Raw genomic sequence first — 19,973 nt, 5'->3', positions numbered from 1 at the left:
CAGAGCACTGTACTAAGAGTTTGGGAGAGTACTATATAACAATAAGCAGACACACTCCATGCCCGCAATGAGCTTACAGTCTAGAGGAGGAGAGAGACATTAGTATAAATATTTATTTATGTAATAAGCCTTAAGCACTCCCTTCAACTTTATGCAGCAGGAATAAAACTATTGTCACTGTGCCCTTGGAAGGCAGAATTGTACTCCAGAGAATGTAAAAATTGCTCTGTTCTGCAACGGCTACTGCCCCTGGGTTAGGACTGGTAAAAAAATGGCTGGAGAGAGAAGCTTCTTTGGGGCTATTTGATGTGATAGATATTTAATAGGAGAACCCAAAGATCTTTTGGGTGTAAAGGACTGTTTCTTTCTCTTTCCACAACTTCTGTTGGAAAGGAAAAAAATGGATTCCAACACTGTAGGAAACCACAATTTTATAAAACATTTTCAACCTTTGTGTTTTAAATGTGGGAATTTTCACTGCTCATTAGTTTAAATGAGGGAAAAAAATGGCCTTCAAAATTTCTAACTGCCTGGGCTCCCTCTAGTGACGATTAAAGCCAATCTCTGAGCCACTGTGGAAGAAAGGACAAGGATCCAAATTTAGGCAAATTTGAAAGCCTCAGTTTTTGATTCACAGTACATGAGAGTAATATAAGGAAAAATATGATTAGTATATAATTCTTAATATTACAATGCCATTTTATTGCCCTTGAATAACTCCCTTGGCAACCACGTCTGTCATTTCTGCTATAAGTTCCCAAGTGCCTAGTAGAGAGCATTGCACACAGGTGCTCAACAAATGCTATTAACATAATGATGCTCAGTATATATAATATTAGAATAGTGAAAACAGCAGGTAACTGTAAATTTATCTTCTGGCCCAATAAGAAATGTTTCATGTGCACATAAAAATACATTAAAATTCATATGTTAAGCCACAATTATTGTTGAAATAAATTTTCTTAACAAATGACCTAGGTAGAATTTTGTTCCAGATCCTAGGACTAGCACCTTACTAGTCATGTCATCCTGTCAGCCATCCTTACTGTTTCTGTGTGCACATAAATTTACATATTTATTGTTGCTTACATTTGTTGTGACAAGTTGCTTCTGTTTTGCCTCTTGTTTCTACTTTATGTATACAAATTATGCCTGCCTGCCCTTCCCCATTAGATTGTTTGTGTGCTTGTGTGTGTGTGAGTGGGTGTATGTTTATATGTCCTCCAAGAAGATGCTACAGATAGGGAAATCTTATACAATGTATAAGATTTGTATAAAATGTATCCAAATTATGCCTGCCTGCCCTTCTCCATTAGATTGTTTGCTTGTGTTGTGTGAGTATGTGTATGTTTATATGTGCTCCAAGAAGATGCTACAGATAGGGAAATTCACCCATGAATGCGTGAGTAAAAAAAGCAATGCAACATCCAGAGTCCTGCCCATTCTGTGCACTAAGACTGACCATTTTTGTGCTATCCCATCTGTTGATTGGTGCTTTTCTACTTTTTCGTACCACAATTCTTACACAACTTTTGTTCCACAGATGAATATACTTCTTCCTGAGAGCAGTATTCTCTGCTGGCCTCTCTGTAGCTATTGCCTCCTTGTTCTCATCTGGGATACAGCATTGTCTGAGGATTTATATTACTATATCCTTCATGCTTTTGGTTTCCCAATTTCAGCTGCTTGGTTATCCTGCTTTTGTTCACCAATCCCATGTGCCCCACCCGGCACATTACAGTGGGCATAGATTCAAAGCTGGGACACTGAAATCCCATTAGGAGTTCACTGTTTGTGATTCTGACCTTCCGTTGATTTTGAGTATAGCCTGTAAGTGACACTGATGAAATTTCTCAAGGGGTTGCATATGAAGTCAATATGGGACAGGGACTGTGTCCAACTTGATTATCTTGTATTTATCCCAGTGCTTACTGCACTAATGGGCTCTTTGGAAGAATTCAACAAATATTATTAATATTAGGAGTGCAGGGTTCACAGCTGTAGAAACGGTTGGTTGGCACTACAGCTCTGTAGACCTTAGGTTTAGGCTGGAGCCTAATATCATGTTACCACTACACTCTGACAATCCTCCAAAATATCTGCTGACTTTCTTAATTTAATTTTCTACTTCCTTCCCTATTGTTGAACTTTTGGAAAGTCCCCTGCCTATGTAGCAGAATTCTGTTACAGCATTTAACCATGTGTTACCAATAAAGATTTCGGGTTGTGTGTACAGCGTGGCTCAGTGCAAAAGAGCCTGGTCTTGGGAGTCATAGGTCATGGGTTCGAATCCAAGCTCTGCCACTTGTCAGCTGTGTGACTGTGGACAAGTCACTTAACTTCTCTGTGCCTCAGTTACCTCAACTGTAAAATGGGGATCAACTGTGAGCCTCACATGGGACAACCTTATTACCCTATATCTCCCCCAGTGCTTAGAACAGTGTTCTGCACATAGTAAGCACTTAACAAATACCAACATTATTATTATTATTATTACAGTTTCTCTTGAGTAGCCTGGCATATTATCCCAATTTTCTTCAGGCTTATCACAGAATGTCTACCCACTCTGTTATATTATAGTCTCCCAGGCGCTTAATATAGTGCATTGCACACAGTAAGCACTCAATAAATACAATTGATTGATTGATTGATTTATCACCAGACAAAATTCCTGACTAACTTTTACAATCATTTGCAGATCTTCTTGGCTGTGCATCTCTCTAAGGCAGAGTCAACTACAAACAATCATTATTAAATGATTTTCTCTAGAACTTTGGATGACATTCAAAGTCATCCAAAGTTGGAAGAGTTTCCGAGAGAAAATCCATTCCATATTTTGTGCTTATAAAGAGCTGCATTAGTGCATTTGCAGGGCCTCTATTTTGGAGACTGCCTCTTGGAAGAATAATAATTGTGATGTTTATTAATTATAATGACTTATAATAATCTATGACATTTATTGAGCATTTGCTACATGCTCAGTGCTAGGGTAGATAAAAATCTGTGAGTTCCGGCAGAGTCCTTGGCCCACAAAGAACTCGCAGTCGATCTTATTCCCACTTTACAGATAAGGAAATTAAGATAGATTGTGAACTCCGAGTAGGCAGGGACTGTGTCCGAACTCATAAATTATGGCTATTTTGTCCTGCCAGTTGATGTTGAGTCTGGGTCATAGGTGAAACTGGGGAAACTACCTTAGAAGCCAGAAAGTCCAATTCTCCTAGAAATCAATCAAGCAGTCAGTAGCATTTATTTAGCACTTACTGTGTGCAGAGAACTGTACTACCATTTGGAAGAGTATGGTAAAGCAGAGTTAGTAGACATGTTCCCTGCTCACAGTGAGTTTAGAGGGGAAGGCAGATATTAATATAAATTATAGATATGAATCTAAGTCCTGTGGGGCTGAGGATGGAGTGAATATCGAGTGCTTAAAGGGTACAGATCCAAGTGCATAGATAACACCTAAGAGAGAGAGGCTGTCGGGGAAAAGAGGACTTAATCGGGGAAGGCCTTTTGGAAGAGATGTGACCTTAATAAGGCTTTGAAGGTGGGGAGAGTAGTGGTCTGGTGTACATGGAGGGGGACGGAGTTCCAGGCCAGAGGGAGGATGATGGGATAGATGAGATCAAGGCACAGTGAGTAAAGTGGTGCTAGAGGAGTGAAGTGTCTATGACTTATAGAAGACTGTACACTGCCACAGCTTTAATGACATTTAGTTTGATATGCAATTTGATACCCCGTTGTCACTAAATTCCATCTCCTAAATGCTACACTGGTTTTCTTCTACTTCTTTGTTGATTCTTGCATCTGTGGATTTTTGTGCTGCCCGGATAGCAAAATTCAATGACAGTGTTTTAAAATTCTATACTGAGGATAAAAATCTGACTGTGTGTCAGGTTTCCCAGGTGAAGGCTGGCAAATAATGCACATTTTCTTCAGGCTTATTGTTACTCCTTAACACTGTGCTGAATCTGCTAAGGATTACTCTGCATGCCTTATGTCTATACACACCTATTCTGCACACAGTAAGCGCTCAATAAATATGATTTATTGACAAGACACAAGAGACTCCAAGACTTTTGATGATCCTTATAGTTGAGATGGGAGAGTTTCCCGGGGGATCAAAAGTATATGTGACTCCAATTTCCTGGTTCCTGGTCCTATCCTCAAACATTACAGCAATAGGGAAGGAGCAAGCCCTAGGGACTAGAAGCCAGGCCTGAGTTCTAATCCCAGCTCCGCCACTGGTCTTCTGTGTGATCTTGGGGAAGTCAGTTAACTTCTCTGTGCCTCAGTTCCCCTCATCTGCAAAATAGGGGATTCATTACGTGTTCTCCCTCCTACTTAGACTGTGAGCTCCATGTGAAACCCAATTATCTTGCATCTACCCCAGAGTTTAATATAGTGCTTGGCACACAGTAAGTGCTTAACAAATACCCCAATTATTATTATTATTATTATACTAGGTTGAACTGTACTGAACCCACCACATAGCTATGCTTAGTAGTAACAGTATTTATCGAACACCTACTGATTGCATTGCAATGTACTAAGGAACTCCTACTTATCCACTCTTTTCTTCCATTTCCCCCAGCTCAACTCCTTCATTCCTACCTAGTCAACCCTCTCTCTCTGTGCCTCATTTTCATCTCTCCTGCTTCCAACCACTTGCTCACACCTTTCCCTTCCCATCTTCAGCACTTCCTCATTCTGGGCCACATTTAGCTCAGGGGAAAGAGCCCGGGATTGGGAGTCAGATGTCATGGGTTCTAATCCTGGCTCCGTCGGTTGTCAGCTGTGTGACCTTGGGCAAGTCACTTAACTTCTCTGTGCCTCAGATACCTCATCTGTAAAATGGGGATGAAGACTGTGAGCCGTATGTGGGATAACCTGATTACCTTGTATCTACCCCAGTGCTTAGAACAGTGCTTGGCCCATAGTTAGCACTTAACAAATACCATTATTATTATTATTATTATTATTACTCACAACCTCCCATAGCATTTTTGGTTACATTGACTTACATCAAACGGCAACTCTAACTCCTGTCTACTTCTTCGTGCTATCTGTCAATTTTTTTCAGCATGTGTCTCTCTTGCTAGACTGTAAGCTCTTTGGTGACAACAGTTGATTCTGTTAACTCATTCATTCAATCAGATTTATTGAGCACTTACTGTGTGCAGATCACTGTAGTAAGCGCTGATGACCCTGTATCTCCCCCAGCGCTTAGAACAGTGCTCTGCACATAGTAAGCGCTTAACAAATACCAACATTATTATTACAACAATATGTGGTACTCTCCCAAGCACCTAGTATACCGCTCTGCACAATAGGTGCTCAGTAAATGTTATTGATTAATTGGTAGTATAATTTATTGAGTGCCAGATGGGTGCTATGACCTATATGAAGCTGTAGGGAAAGTACAACAGGAAGCACCATAGTTGAGCAGGGAATAACTTCCAGGTTCTAAACACGGATCAATCAATGGTATTTATTGAGTTCCTACTGTGTGCAGAGCTCTGACTTAAGCACTTGGGAGAATACAATACAGAGTAGTCAGTAGATATGTCCCCTGCTCATACACAAAATCTTCCTACTCTGTCACTCTAGGCTAGAAAATTTTAGGACATTATGGTAATTTGTCTTTCATTCCATCCACTGCCTTTAATGCGGCATTTAAAAATCAAAAACCAGGAAGGTCCCGCTACCTGGAAAGAGATGAGGTAAGATACCAGTGAATAAGGTATTCATGTTAATTTCAAAAACTCTGTGAAATTCAATGGTGGGGAAAAAAAATCAATATTTGCCCAGAAGAAAATGAAATGATCTGAAAAGGAGGAGATACTAGTCTTGCAGTAATATGAACAAATCTAACAGCAGCAGTAACATTTTCTAGGACAGAGGTACAAAATCAGTCAGAATGCCTATAAAGTGTCATAGCAACTGTCACTAGGGTAGAGATGACTAGGACAAACCATGACACTGAATTTCAAAAACTTCCAGATTGCTTCAAAAGTGGAAATCACTCACCAGCGCTTCTTAGAAAAAGGTCCTTCAACAAACTGTAGATGAAAGGATAGTTTTATATGGGAAAGGTTATTATCTAATACATTAAGCTCATTATCTCATACATATCTATCCATAATTGATTTGAGATTGTGTGGGTATTTGCTAAAAGATACTGGGATCATTTCCACTCCTCAGCACCCTCTGGTATGAGCCCCTAAGGGACAGGGACCATGTCCAATTCCCACCTGTGTATTCTCTCCCAGGATTTAATATGGAGATTTGCATACAGTAAGCACTTAGTAAATACGGTTACTACGAAAAGTAGTTACCCAGTCATCTTTTTTTTTTTTTAGCAAACTTCTAACTACTAGCTTTAAGGCATTCCATCAGCTGTCTTTAATATCCACTCTTTTCTCCTACTGCAGTCCAGCTAGCACTCTCCATTCCTCTCAAATTCACCTCACTGCGCCTTGTTCTCAAATCTCCTCCATCCAACCCCAAGCTCAAACCTTCCTCCTGCCTGGAACTCCTTCACTTTTCAAATCTGCTGGACTACAGTTCTCTTGATCTTTAAAATCCTTCTTAAGTCCTACCTACTGCAGAAGGCTTTTCCGACTAATAATTTTCTTCTCTTCAGATAACATCCGTCTTACTCTCATCTTAACACTTTTGCATCTTCTCCTTTTGCTTCTCCTTAGTCCTTCTGCTCTCTCTACTTCTTGCTGCACTTTTGTACAGTTTTAAAAACTCTACTTTTGTAAGTTATTTTGTATGTCTCCTCCACTAGATTGGTAGTTCCTCGAGAGCAGGAGTCATGTCTTCTTCTATTTGGGAGTCATCCATATAAAGATGGTACTTGAAGTCATGGGAGGAATCAATCAATTGTATTTACTGAGCGCTTACTATGTGCAGAGTACTGTACTATGAGCTTCTAAGAGCACAGTATAACAGAGTTGGTAGGCACATTCTCTGCCCACAGTGAGCTTATAGGGTATAGAGGGAGGTTCAGGTGAGCGTCCCTAAAGAGTTAGTGTAAAAATAATAATAATAATGTTGGTATTTGTTAAGCACTTACTATGTGCAGAGCACTGTTCTAAGTGCTGGGGTAGACACAGGGGAATCAGGTTGTCCCACGTGGGGCTCACAGTCTTAATCCCCATTTTACAGATGAGGTAACTGAGGCACAGAGAAGTTAAATGACTTGCCCACAGTCACACAGCTGACAAGTGGCAGACTGGGATTTGAACTCATGACCTCTGACTCCAAAGCCCATGCTCTTTCCACTGAGCCACTCTAGTGTAGGAGAAATAGAAGAAGAAGGAAGAGCTGGCAAAAGAGATAGAGACGGATCAGCCAAAGAGGTAAGGAGGGCCAGGAGGAAATGATACAATTTAAGAAATATCAAGGTTTGATGGTGTATCCAGGAGAAAGGAATGATCCATATCATCCAAGACAGGTGAAAAATCAAGAAGGATTGGGACCATGTGGAGTCAGACTGAACAAAAAGGAAGTCATTGGTGAAGTTGGAAAGAACAGTCTTCCTGGAGAGCTGGAGGTGGAAACTGGATGGTAGAGGGTCAAGAAGGGAGTTGGTGAGAGAGGAATGGGAGGCATTTATGGAGTTTGGACAGGATTGGGAGGAGGGAGATGGAGTAATTGCTGGGTGGTGCAGAGGTGTCCAGAGAAGGGTTTTTTCATTTTTAACATATTATTTTTATAACAATTTTTATTCAGACCTGATGCAGTCCTAACATGTAAATAGCTATTCTTTTTAATAAAACTGAACAAAACAGAAATTGTTTAAATACTGAAGCCTTCCTCTCCCCCTCTCCGCCCCCTGGCTTATTGGGTTTCTATCTCTTCAGCGTTGTTTTGGTAGATGCGGTTCAGTCTGCTCTCTGTTTCCATTTGTCTGATTTTAAGTAGAGTTCTTTAGTCCCAGCAAACGTTGATTAAAAGTTCAGATTGAGGTATTTTCTAAAAACTGGACTCATATAGTGCCTCCTTTCTAAAGAACCCAAGAGACTAAATGCTTGAGATCTTAAAGGAAAAATATGTTTTCTAAGCAAATCATTTACAGTCAGTTGTCTTGCAAGACCTGAGTGAAATATCTCAAATGTCCAAGTTTCTCCCACTCCTGAGGGAATATGAACAATTTGTGGACTGAGAATTGCGGCTAATACAGCCTCAATAATGGAATGGCTCATGTGGTAGGAGAGATCACAAGCTATGAACCTTGAATTTTCTCTGCTCACCTTTGAAAGCTGTTTATTCACAAACTCAGTGATAATGGACAGAGTTTAAGTGGGGGTTTAGTTTTTTTAATAGTTTCATGGATTTGAAAAGGCATTTCAAGTTATGTGGGTTCTTTGCCCAGTGACAAACCTGAGAGTAATCAAACAAAAAGATAATGACTCATCAACCACTCTATTAGTTTCTAAACTTAACATGTTTTACGTTGAACAAGAACTACATTTTGGATTGTAAGAGCAGTGCCTTCCGTAGAGCACAGCTCTGTTGTCAGTTCGTGAGATCCAGGAGTTTCATGATTCAAGGAGGGAATCCTTCCTGAAATAAAGTAAACTTTGCTCTCCATTCATATTTCTTAAAGAGGCACAGTGTTTTTGTGGGATCCTCTGGACATATCACTGAAGCCCAACATTTTGACAAGGTTTTTTTTTTTTTAAAAGTCTAATGTTCTTCCTGTTTTCTCAGCAAGAAAATCAATTGCATTTGACTTGCCCAGTTAACAGCTGGCAGGAGTGTTCTGACTGTGTGGTAGTCCCCTAGGGAAGAGAAGCAGACAGGAGCTAGGGTTGGACAGAAACAGGGTAGGGAGAAGTAGTGTGGCCTAGTGGGTAGAGGGCGGGCCTGGGAGTCAAGAGGACCTGGGTTCTAATTCTGATGAGCTTAGGCAAGTCACTTCTCTTCTCTGTGTCTCATTTACCTCATTTGTAAAATGGGGATTAAGACCGTGAGCCCCATGTGGGACGTGGACTGTGTCCAACCTGATTTGCTTGCTTTCACCAAAGAGTTCATTATACACCAGCCCTGTCACAAGATGACATTGCTCCAGTCCTGTTACTTTGCCAGCTTCATTCAGTACCTTCAAACATATTTATTGAGTGCTTACTGTGTGCAAAGCACTGTATTAAGCACTTGGGAGAGTACAGTGTAACAATAAACAGATACTTCCCTACTCACAGTGAACCAGCTGTTAGCCGGGGGGAGCTTTGGGCAGTGGTATGGTACTTCTGGGTCCAACTAGAAATTGCAGAGGGTCTTTATTCCTACCAAGATTGGGTAGCAGCCACCTACCTGGAGCGTAGGAAGGGCTAGCAACATGGCCTAGTGGCTAGAACATTGGCTTTGGAGTCAGAAGGACCTGGGTTCTAATCCCGGCTCTGCCACTTGTCTGCTGTGTGACCTTGGGCAAGTCATTTCACTTCTCTGTGCCCCAGTTACCTCATCTGTAAAATGAGGATTGAGACTGTGAGCTGCCCATGGGACCGGGACTGTGTCCAACCTGATTAACCTGTATCTTCCCCAGGGCTTAGAACAGTGCCCGGCACATAGCAAGTGCTTAAAAAATACCCCATAAACAAACAAACTAAACCTCCCAGGAAAGGCTCAATTTCTCATGGGTTAGGGCCCTGGATTGGGTGTCAGGATTCTGCGTCCTGGGCATTGTTTGAGTTTGTGTTGGAACCAGATCCAGGCACTCGGCTTCCTTACCTATAAAATTACTGTGATTCTTGCCTCAGCCTCCTGGTCTCTCTAGGTTGACGTGGAACCGAATGAGACAATAGATGGGAAAGAATGGTGGAAGAAGGATCAAAAGCACTATTATTTGGGGAAGGTAGAAAGGAGTGACTTCAGAGTGATGCAAAATATATGAAAATTTTTCCCTATGATATGGGGTGAAAGCCACTGGGAAGGTGAGAGAAGTGAAGCAGTCTTCTTGCTTTGGTGACCATGATGAAGCAGTGCTGGCCAAAGGCAAGTCAAAATGACCCCTTCGATTAGTAGTTTCCTGAGCGTGTTTGAAAGCAGGTGGCAAAGAGCCATTGAGGACAGGCATGACTTTTCACTTTGGGATAATAATAATTATGGTATTTGTTTAGGGTTTACTATGTCCAGAGCACCGGGGCAGACCCAAGATAATCCTATTGGACAGAATCCCAGTTCCCCGTGGGGCTCATAATCTAAAGAGAAGGGAGAACAGGTTTGGAATGCCCATTTTTCAGAGGAGGAGATTGAGGAACAGACAAGCGAAGTGATTTGTCCAAGGTCACACAGCAAGCAGGTGGCAGAGTCAGAATTAAAACCCAGGTCCTCTGACTCCTGGGCCAGTGACCTTTCCACTAGACCATTCTGGTTTAGATTTTAAAAAAAAAGACCTAAAAGTCAGACGAACTTTGTCTCTTTTGCTTTATCCATTTTCTGCCTTATCTGTGGTGAAAGATAGATTACCCATAGATAGATAGGAAAAGGAAGGAAGATTGATAGAAGAGTGAAGGGGTAAGGAGATAAAGATAGAGAGAGATGGATGGGAAGATGGGAGTAGGAGGAAGGGAAAAGATAGATGGGAGGAGGAGGAGAGAGAAGATAGAAGGAAGGAAAGAGATGGGAGAAGGAAGGAAAAGAGAGATAGAAGCTAGGAAGGAAAAAATAAACAATGTAATGGTGGCTGGATGTACCATCGTACTTCCATGCCGGGAATACAGTGCACAGCTCTTGTCTCCATATCTCAAGAAGGGTAAAGTAGAGCTGGAGAAGATTCAGGGAAGAGTAATCTAATGGATCGGGGAAGTAGAAAAGTTTCTAGCTGAGGCCAGAGGAAAGAGAAGCAGCATGGCTTAGTGGAAAGAGCCCGGACCTGAAAGTTAGAGGACCTGGGTTCTAATTCTGGCTCTGCCACTTGCCTGTTGTGTGACTCTGGGAAAGTCACTTAATTTTTGTGCCTCAGTTTCCTCATCTGTAAAATATGAATTCAATACTTGTTCTTTCTCCCACTTAGATTATTGAGCCTGAGAGAAACAGAGTTTATCCAACCTTATAAGCTTGTATCTACCGCAGCACTTAAAATAGTGCTTGCCACATAAGTGTTTTAACTATTATTATTATTATTACTTTCCCAATCACTTAGTGCTGTGCTGTGAACACAGTAAGTACCCAGTAAATACCAATGATTGCACCTGACTACCCCCAACACCCCGCCAACATGCCCAGATACCAGCATCAGAAAGTCCTAGTTACTCCAGGTATTATATATTGAAATATTCTGTAATGTAATTGGACACTGTACAACTACTGGGACATTTCCCTTAATCAGATAGTGATGATACTTATTAAACACTTAGTAAGTCCTAAGCATTGTGCTAAGCTCTGGGGTAGCTGCAATATTTATCGTGATTATGTTGTCTTGTTTTTGTCTGTCTCCCCCGATTAGACTGTGAGCCCATTCACTGGGCAGGGATTGTCTCTATCTGTTGCCGAATTGTACATTCCAAGCGGTTAGTACAGTGCTGTGCACATAATAAGCTCTCAATACATGCTATTGAATGAATGAATGATCAGATCAGATGGACCCTGCCCCAGAAGGCGCTCGCCATGTCTGAAAGGTGCCAAGTGCTGTCCTGAATGAAAACATCATGGCAACCCTGCACTAGAATTTTCCATGTGCAAATGAAAGGGGCCGATTCTGCAGTCGTATAGCTTCACTTCGCCAAGCAAGTCCAGTTCTTGTTTTACTTACCCGAGACCTCTTAGGACTTTGACAGTGTCATTGAAAAGGAACTTTAGAAAAAATAATGCCCAGTTTTAACTGAGTACCAGGATAATGGCTCTGCTCAATTTTGCCTTTCAAATTTTAATTGTACAACAGTAATTTTGCGATAGAGCTGCCGATGGCAAACATGCAAAAGACATTAACTTTATTTATGTTTTGGATTATTAATGTGGCTGTTAAAATTCCTCCAGTTAGTTTTGATTGAATTGTTTTTTTGTACGATTCTGTTGTTTAATGGAGCGGTAAATAAGAATTTCTGATAATGAGCCCAAGCATCTGTCACAACAACCTGGCGCTGGTTATTAACATTTCCATTAACGGCCGGGTGGGCAGTGATAATATGGAAACCACACAGTTAGAACAAAATAAATAGTTGGTGTCAGACTGAGTGGGTGTTAATTACTATTTTATTTTACAACCCTGGAGGGGCAAGTGAAAAGGGGTGGGGGGAAGAGTGACTTATGAAGGTCATTCTCTCCAGGAAATAGATAAGCAGGGCTATCTCCTTTGAATAGTGAATGTTTTATCGCCTCGATTTACAGTCTATAAACAGGCACAGAATTAATAGGCGTTCTCATGAACACTGCGGACAGAAGCTGCGGTAGCCACTCCTCTCCAAGTAAGGGGAGAAGTGCTACTATTAATGCTCTGCCTTTCTTTTCCCATTCCAAAAGCTGGTGAGGAGATGTGAGCTTAGATGGCACTTTGGTAAGGTGGACATGGATGGCCTAAACCCCTGCAGGACGCCAACACAAGAGGAATGTACACACTCCATTTGTGTGATCATTTACTCACGAGTGCATTTCATCTGGGCATCAAGGAAATCAATCAAACAGTGGTGTTTATTAAGTGCTTATCGTGTGCAGAGCACTGTGCTCAGCACTTTGGGAGAGAACAATACAACAGAGTTGGTAGACATGTTCCCTGCCCACAGTGAGCTTACAGTTTAGAGGGGAATAGAGGAAAGAAAGTGTGTCCCAGATGTGCTGTGCCCCATAAGGCCCAGAATGAGAAAAGAAGAAAAAAAGGAAACAGTAAAAATATCAAGCATTAAACCCAAAGAGCAGATCGTAGGAGTCATGTAGTTTTTAAAATGGACTGAAAACAAAGTCTTAAAACTCTAATCTTTACTTTTGTGTTCAACTTGCGTTTTGAAAGGATAATGAAATGATTTTATTCCATCACCTCTTCTTTTGTAGAAAATGTAACTACATTGAAGAGAACACAATATACCTGTGACCCCTTTTGGATACAGAGGGTAGGGTGGCCCACTTGTATCACTTAAGAATACCAGAAATGCCTTTGTCGGGCCAGAGGCAGCAGATATAGTCTTATAATTTATGCAGTGGTGGAAAGTAAAGCCAAATGAAAAGATCGTTTGTGAAAATCCACAGAAGCTACAGCTTGTTGCCCGTGGTTCCCCTGACCGCCCCCACAAACACACATACACACACACACATACACACACACACTTTGCTGCAGAGCCATTCATTGAATTCCTAGATCCCTGTAAATAGTACTTGACTACCAGAACCAAGGTGGGGTGAGCACTTAAGATAAAAATATGGGACATAAAAATGTCCCTTGCCACATCAGTATCAAATGAGACAGTGCAACTGTAAACCAAACTGGTGTAAAGCTGGATGAATGGCCACTCTAATAAAGAGGGGGCATATCGAAAAACATCTCATATTATTTGTCATCTGAAATTGGTTAGAAACAAAAATTACAGTCAAGGGGAAATTTTGAATCACTGATTTTGTTATCTACCTGAAAATGCTCACATCTGTAGTTTAAACAATTTTCTCTGGGAGAATAAATTTGCTTGTTTGACTGGATCCTGATTCACTTTAGATAGGGTAGACAACACCCTCTTCATTAAGAGCAATAGAACTGGTACCATTTCTGCAGCGATTCTGAGTTTATTTGAAACTTTCATAAATTTGGTTTCAGAGCTAATGTTCGAGTGCCACTTGTAGTGTAAACTCATAATAGCCTAATTCTTTTGACACATGGAAGATTAGCAATACGACTTTGACTCTGGTTCCATTCCTCCATTCATATTCTTTATTTTCTGCTCATTTTCCAGCTCCAGCAATGGCCCCACTGAACGTCCAAGTGAACACTCTTACAGCAAGCCAGCTAGAGATAACCTGGGACCCACCTCCCTTGGAGAGTCAGAATGGGAACATACAAGGCTATAAGGCAAGACCTCATTTTTCTATCCTTGTTCTGTTTCACATTCTTTTGTGCTATAAAGATGATTAAGCTAGTCCACTCCAGATTTCACCTGCTTCCTCATTGGTAAATTGGTAAATTGTTCCACTATCTCTTGGGATGTTGTTGAGGATTCACCACTTAATTTAGTGCATATGTTTAAGTAACAGAGCACTTGGTCTAGCCACATTTTGAAGTGGGGTAAAAATTAAAAGGAAAAAAGGCTCTAAATAAAAATAGAATTCCGAAAGGATTAGGACAAATGGATATGGCTATTGTGAGCACATCCCTAATGTGTTCCAAGTCTGGGGCTGAATCCCAGCATTCCCATACTATAAATCCCCAGAACTGAGCCTGTAGTAAGCATTTTCCACCCTAGATTTAGAAGAACAAGCATTTGAAGTGAGCAAGAACAGCTGAGACTCAGCATGTGCAAGGTAGGTTGAAGAGTTTAGCTGGGATCTTGCCAATTCTGAGGCATTTCAATACTTTGGAGAACCTTCCTAGAATAGTATTCATGGATCCCAGACTATCAACTTCATCTGGACGGACAGAACTGCTTTTGTTTAACCCAAACAGGACAAGGTCCCAGAAAACCTATATAATTGTTTCAAATTTAAAAATGGGCAACTCAGAGAGCATGACATCACTGAAAATCAGTATGAGGTACCTTCTAATTGCTTTCATTTGGGGTCTTGGGGGAATTCAAGACTTTCCAGGAAAGTCCCAAACCTCTGGAATCTTTTGGTGTTTAAGATCATCATTTTTCTCCTTAAATTTGAACTTTGACTTCATGGATTTGTTATTGGAAACAGCCCGGGGTAGGGATGGGGTTTGAGGGGCTGCAACTGGACAAACTCCCCAAACTCTCTCTGAACTTTTAATAGGGCTGCTAGGCTCCCTGTATCAGTGGGTTATGTCCAAATCTGTTCCAAGTAAACTCCACCTCTCCTACAACTTCCTGGTTTCCCAGAGGGATTTGGGGATCTATTTAACTATTCTGCAGTATCTCAAAGTCCTTCTGGAAGGCTAAGTGGTCTGTGCTTGCATTAGGAGAATTGTGTATCTGAGTTGCTGTTAACTCTGTCAGTTAATTTGATTAACTGATCAATAAAGCCCCTCTGGAAGGGACAGCGCTAATGTGGAAGACTGTTGCCGAAAACATTCTCTAAGAGTTTGGAGTCCACTGGATATAGACCCACCCCTATGTATTATTGGTTTGACTTTTCTCGCTGATGGAAACAGACAAAAGGCAGAGGCAGAGACAGTAACTCAGACAGGTACTGACAAGCTAAGGCTCCTGATTTTCATTCTAGCAGTGATACTCAAGGTCATCTTACCTTAAAATGAAGGATAGAAAAGAGAAATTAAGGCAATTCAATATGTATTCCACCTTAATATAGAGTCTGGAAAATGAGGTAATTTCCTCCTTTTGTAAATTTCCTTTCTGCAACAGAGCCTCCATTTATCAGCCAATTAAATATTAATTTTAAAGTGATTTCTATGTGTTTTGTGAAAAGTAATCCTTCCCTTCAGGGCTATTTAGATGATGAATGAAGTAATACACACCATAAAGCACTTTGAGCTTTGAGTCGTGAGGAAAAGTGCTGTTGTAAAATACATTGCTTATTTGCTTATTGATAAAGTCATTGAGTTTTGATTTGGAGTTAGCGGCACCTTCTTGTGGAAGAGCCATGTTTGGTTAGTTTAAGGAGGGAAAGGTGGGCTGCATCTGTGAGAATGGAAACCAGTAGTCTTGGCTTGCCAGTACCTGTCTGTGTTACTCCTTCTGACTCTGCTTCTTCTCTGTTTCCACCACTGAGAAAAGACAAACCAATGAGAATTTTCTGGCATATTTTCTTGGCTGTTTCCTTTGATATATAGGTAGGCCACTTAGGTGGTTTGGCTTGTGTTTCCATTCATGGAGCCAAGGTAGATCTTTAGATTGGCATCTTTTACTGTTTGGGCTAGAATTATTGGCTTTTTGAAGCACTGTTTCAGTCTTTGTAGTCTGGGAAAAATTTGGCACCTGCTCTAGAGGTGACCTCTTCAGCTCTCTCAGAATCTTTCTTCTTTGGAGTTAAGCTTTGGTCTTTTCCAACGGACCCGATGGTAGAGAAGAAATTAAGCTATTTTCGTGGAATAACTAATTGTGAACAGGGTGGAATGAAGAAATGCTTTACAGTCACAATGACTGAAAGCCCATCAAAGGGCAGGGACTTTATCTGTTACCGATTTGTACATTCCAAGCGCTTAGTACAGTGCTCTGCACATAGTAAGTGCTCAATAAATACTATTGAATGAATGAATGATTGAAGCAAAACCTCCAGTGATGTGGCAGAGCCGGGGACAATTGGGAGACAATAGCAGAAGACAGACCGGACCAATGAGCAGCACTTAGAAATGGGGTAAGTATCTTTTAGTAGTGGCTTATTGGTAACAGATGCAATAGAGCAGCATGGGGCAATACTGAGACATAGGCCACGTAGAAGGGACAAACAGCTGTTTGCACAACAGTGATCAAATTTTATCAATAGTGCCATCTTCAAACCTGCATATACCTACACAGACAAACACACTCTTGGCCTTCATCTCATATCTAACTCTAATAAAGATCATCATCATCAATGGTATTCATTGAGCAATTACTATGTGTAGAGCCCTGTACTGAGCACTTGGAAGATGCCTTTTCCTCCCCCATCATCCTAACACCTTCTCACATAGCACAATCTTAATCAGATGCTAAGGAACAACTCACAAATACTAACTTCCTTTGGGCTGTATTGATAATAGGCCAATATGTCATTCCTGGGATGAGATGGGAATCAAGTAGAGAGCTTATTTTATATCTATGTTTTAGATAGATTGTTATGGTATTTATTAAGCACTTATTATGTGCCAAGTAGTGTAATAAGCGCTGAGGTAGATACAAGATAATCAGGTTGGACACAACCCCTGTCCCACATGGGGCTCAAGACAGCCCTGATCTCGTGATAGTAGCTGTGACTTCACTCCCACTGGAGTATTTCCTTCACCCAGCTATCAGGACAGAGGCCACAAGCATACTGAAAGATTGTTCTACCAATCTTTCCTGGAGAAATCAAAATCTATGCAACTAAGTAGCTCAGGATATTGGTTGTTCAAACATTGAATAAACTTTATCTGAGTTCAGCAGCACCCCGAGATCTGAACATCCCTATTTAAAAATACATCACTCAACCTAAATGAGGAAGGACCTATCACAGATGCCCTAAAAATCCCTGCCTAACTCAAGAAGAGTGTGCCTATACAATTGAAATCTAACAGATTTCAAGAAAATAATCATTTCTCCTTGGAAACTCGGGATGCTCAGAATCTGCCCAAAATGGACAAAATGGAAGTCGGTAATAATAAAAGTAATAATGATGGCATTTGCTAAGTGCTTACTATGTGTCAAGCACTGTTCGAAGCACTGGGGTAGATACACAGTAATAAGGTTGTCCCACGTGGGGCTCACAGTCTTAATCCCCATTTTACAGATGAGGTAACTGAGGCACAGAGAAGTTAAGTGACTTGCCCAAAGTCACACTGCTGACCAGTGGTGGAGCCAGTATTAGAACCTATGACCTCTGACTCCCAAGCCCATGCTCTTTCCACTAAGCCAGTGGTCTTGAACGGATCGTCTATTGGCCGATGCTGTTGACATGACAGCCTTGAGCGAAACCAGGCTATTTGATGGACAGTTTAAAGAAGCATGATAGAGGGCAGCTTTCCAAGATATCAGTAGTGAATTCATCATCTTTATGAAACAGTTTGACTTTAGCACATTGAGACTCTCATAGGTGGTAAGGCAATGTGGCACTATTGAAGATTCCAGTACTTTAAATCCAACAGTATGATCAATCAAATCAAACTGGATGATGTCCCATCTGATATTAGCTCCTCTACCAGTGAAGTGAAAGCAGTGTTCTGAAATAAGTTCCGTTCTGTTCAATCCGTTTTTCATTGCCGAGATTGAGTACACACAGGGGACCTAGCATCAGATTACACTTCCAATCTACTGGAAGACTCTTCACTCAACAATCTACAAGAATCATTGAAAGTCCTTGAGAACTCTCCAGGAAGCTACTGGATGCTGTTGGCTGTGCTCTGAAAGCACAAACAAAATAAGAAAATGATGATTAAGGACCACTTTGCAGAGTATTTCAGGATGAAATATGCCAAAGGAGATTGAAGTTTTGCATATCTGCAACATTGAAATCCTAGCCATAATTAGTTTCATCAGCAATACAGAGTTGAATCTGGTCACCAGATTCTGCTACCAAGACAATACACTAGCCATAAAAATGCAGGTAGATAAAGAAATAGCAAATGGAGATGATAATAATGACAATAATAATAATAATTGTGGTATCTGTTAAGCTCTTACTATGTGCCAGACACTGTTCTCAGTGCTGGGATAGATACAAAATAATCTGATTGGATTTAGTCCCTGACCCACAATAGGGCTCACAATCTTAATCCCCATTTTACAGATGAGGAACAGAGGCACAGAGAAGTGAAGTGACTTACCCAATGCCATAAAACAGATGAGTGGCAAAGCCAGGATTAGAACCCAGGTCATTCTGACTCCCAGGCCCGTGCTCTATCCACTAAGCCATGCCGCTCCTCACAACTTGGCAAGAATAGAAATCTTTTTGCTTTCCGTTCCGCCTTGATTTCCCTCTCCTGTCACATCCCCCAGATCTCTACTGCCTCCATCTTCGAAGCCCTAATATAATTATATATTTTCCAGGAAGCCCTTCACACTGATCTCTCATCTCTACATTCTACTTTCCTTCCCTAATATGTCGCCTTGGAGTTTTGAATCTGTATCCCCTGAGCACCTATTCACCCTACCCCACTCATAGCATACATATGTACAAATCTTTATACTCAGTTGCTTCTGCTCTCTGTTATTTATTTTTTGCCTGTACCCCCCCATTACATTGTAAGTTCCTTGAGGACAGAGTTTGTGACTATTTAGTCTATCCTGCTCTCCCAAATTCTTATTACTGTGCTCTGCACAGAATAAACATTCAAAAAATTATCACTGATTGATGCCTTATAACTAATTGAAGACCAAAAACTGTAATAGTTTCCAATCTTCTACACAGCGAAAGACCTGAACCACTCAGAAGGCATCTGTGGCTTCTGGAACCATTTCATTAGACAACTACAGCACTTGAGCAATCTGGCCAGATTGGGATGTAGCATCTGAAGCGGGGGGGGGCATCTCTCTTTGAGTGGAGCCTTCCAGGAGCAGATTTGCTAATGGTAACAGATGCTGCAAGTGAGAACTGCATCCAGGACAGCAAAGAATATATTTTTTTTTGTTTGCACAGTGCAGAATGAATTGTCCACTGCACATGTCTTTCCAGTTCTATCTCACTGTCATCAGTAGAGAATGAAGAGCAGATAGATGGTCATACACAAACACGTGCAGAGGTGTATTTGCAAACGGTAACAGATGCTGCAAAGGAGAATTACATCCAGAACAACAAAGGATAGTCTTTTTGTGTTTGGTGTGGAATGAGTTGTTCATTGCCTGTGTCTTTCCAGTTCTAGCTCACTGTCAACACTGAGAACAGAGAAAAGATAGATGTAGTTACACTCACACACATCCACCCTGAAAATAGACTCTCTCTGGGTCTGAGCTGTTGTTATTCAGGGGATCAGGTTGAGTTTTGGGTGCAACAAATCTACCAGCTAGTCAATTGTAGTTGGAGAAACAATTTAGATTCCAGTGCACAACCAAAGTCCCTTGGCCTTCCTCTCCTTCTAATGACCTGAAGGAGCAACAGAGGAAGATAAGATGATGCTGATGATGTAAGAAGCTGTCTCTTCTGCTTGCCTGGCTCCCTGTCTTCAGTCAGTCAGTATTTATTGAGTGCTTACTCTGTGCAGAGCATTGTACTAAGCTCTGGGGAGAGTACAA

At 41.1% G+C, this 19,973-nt stretch overlaps 1 protein-coding gene across 3 annotated transcripts in view; it reads left to right on the top strand.

Moving 5' to 3' along the window:
* SDK1 (sidekick cell adhesion molecule 1) overlaps positions 1 to 19,973 on the top strand; it is a 739,495-nt gene that overhangs the window by 672,215 nt on the left and 47,307 nt on the right. For all 3 annotated transcript variants that reach the window (XM_029057499.2, XM_029057498.2, XM_029057500.2), the window contains one exon: positions 13,890 to 14,005. In XM_029057499.2, coding sequence (XP_028913332.1) covers positions 13,890 to 14,005 — 116 coding nt within the window. The remainder of the gene's footprint in view (positions 1 to 13,889; positions 14,006 to 19,973) is intronic.

This window comes from Ornithorhynchus anatinus, chromosome 2 (genome assembly GCF_004115215.2).
Source record: "Ornithorhynchus anatinus isolate Pmale09 chromosome 2, mOrnAna1.pri.v4, whole genome shotgun sequence".
NCBI classification, from domain to species: domain Eukaryota; kingdom Metazoa; phylum Chordata; class Mammalia; order Monotremata; family Ornithorhynchidae; genus Ornithorhynchus; species Ornithorhynchus anatinus.
Note: the sequence above shows the minus strand (reverse complement) of the source record. Positions and strands in the feature narration are given on the sequence as shown.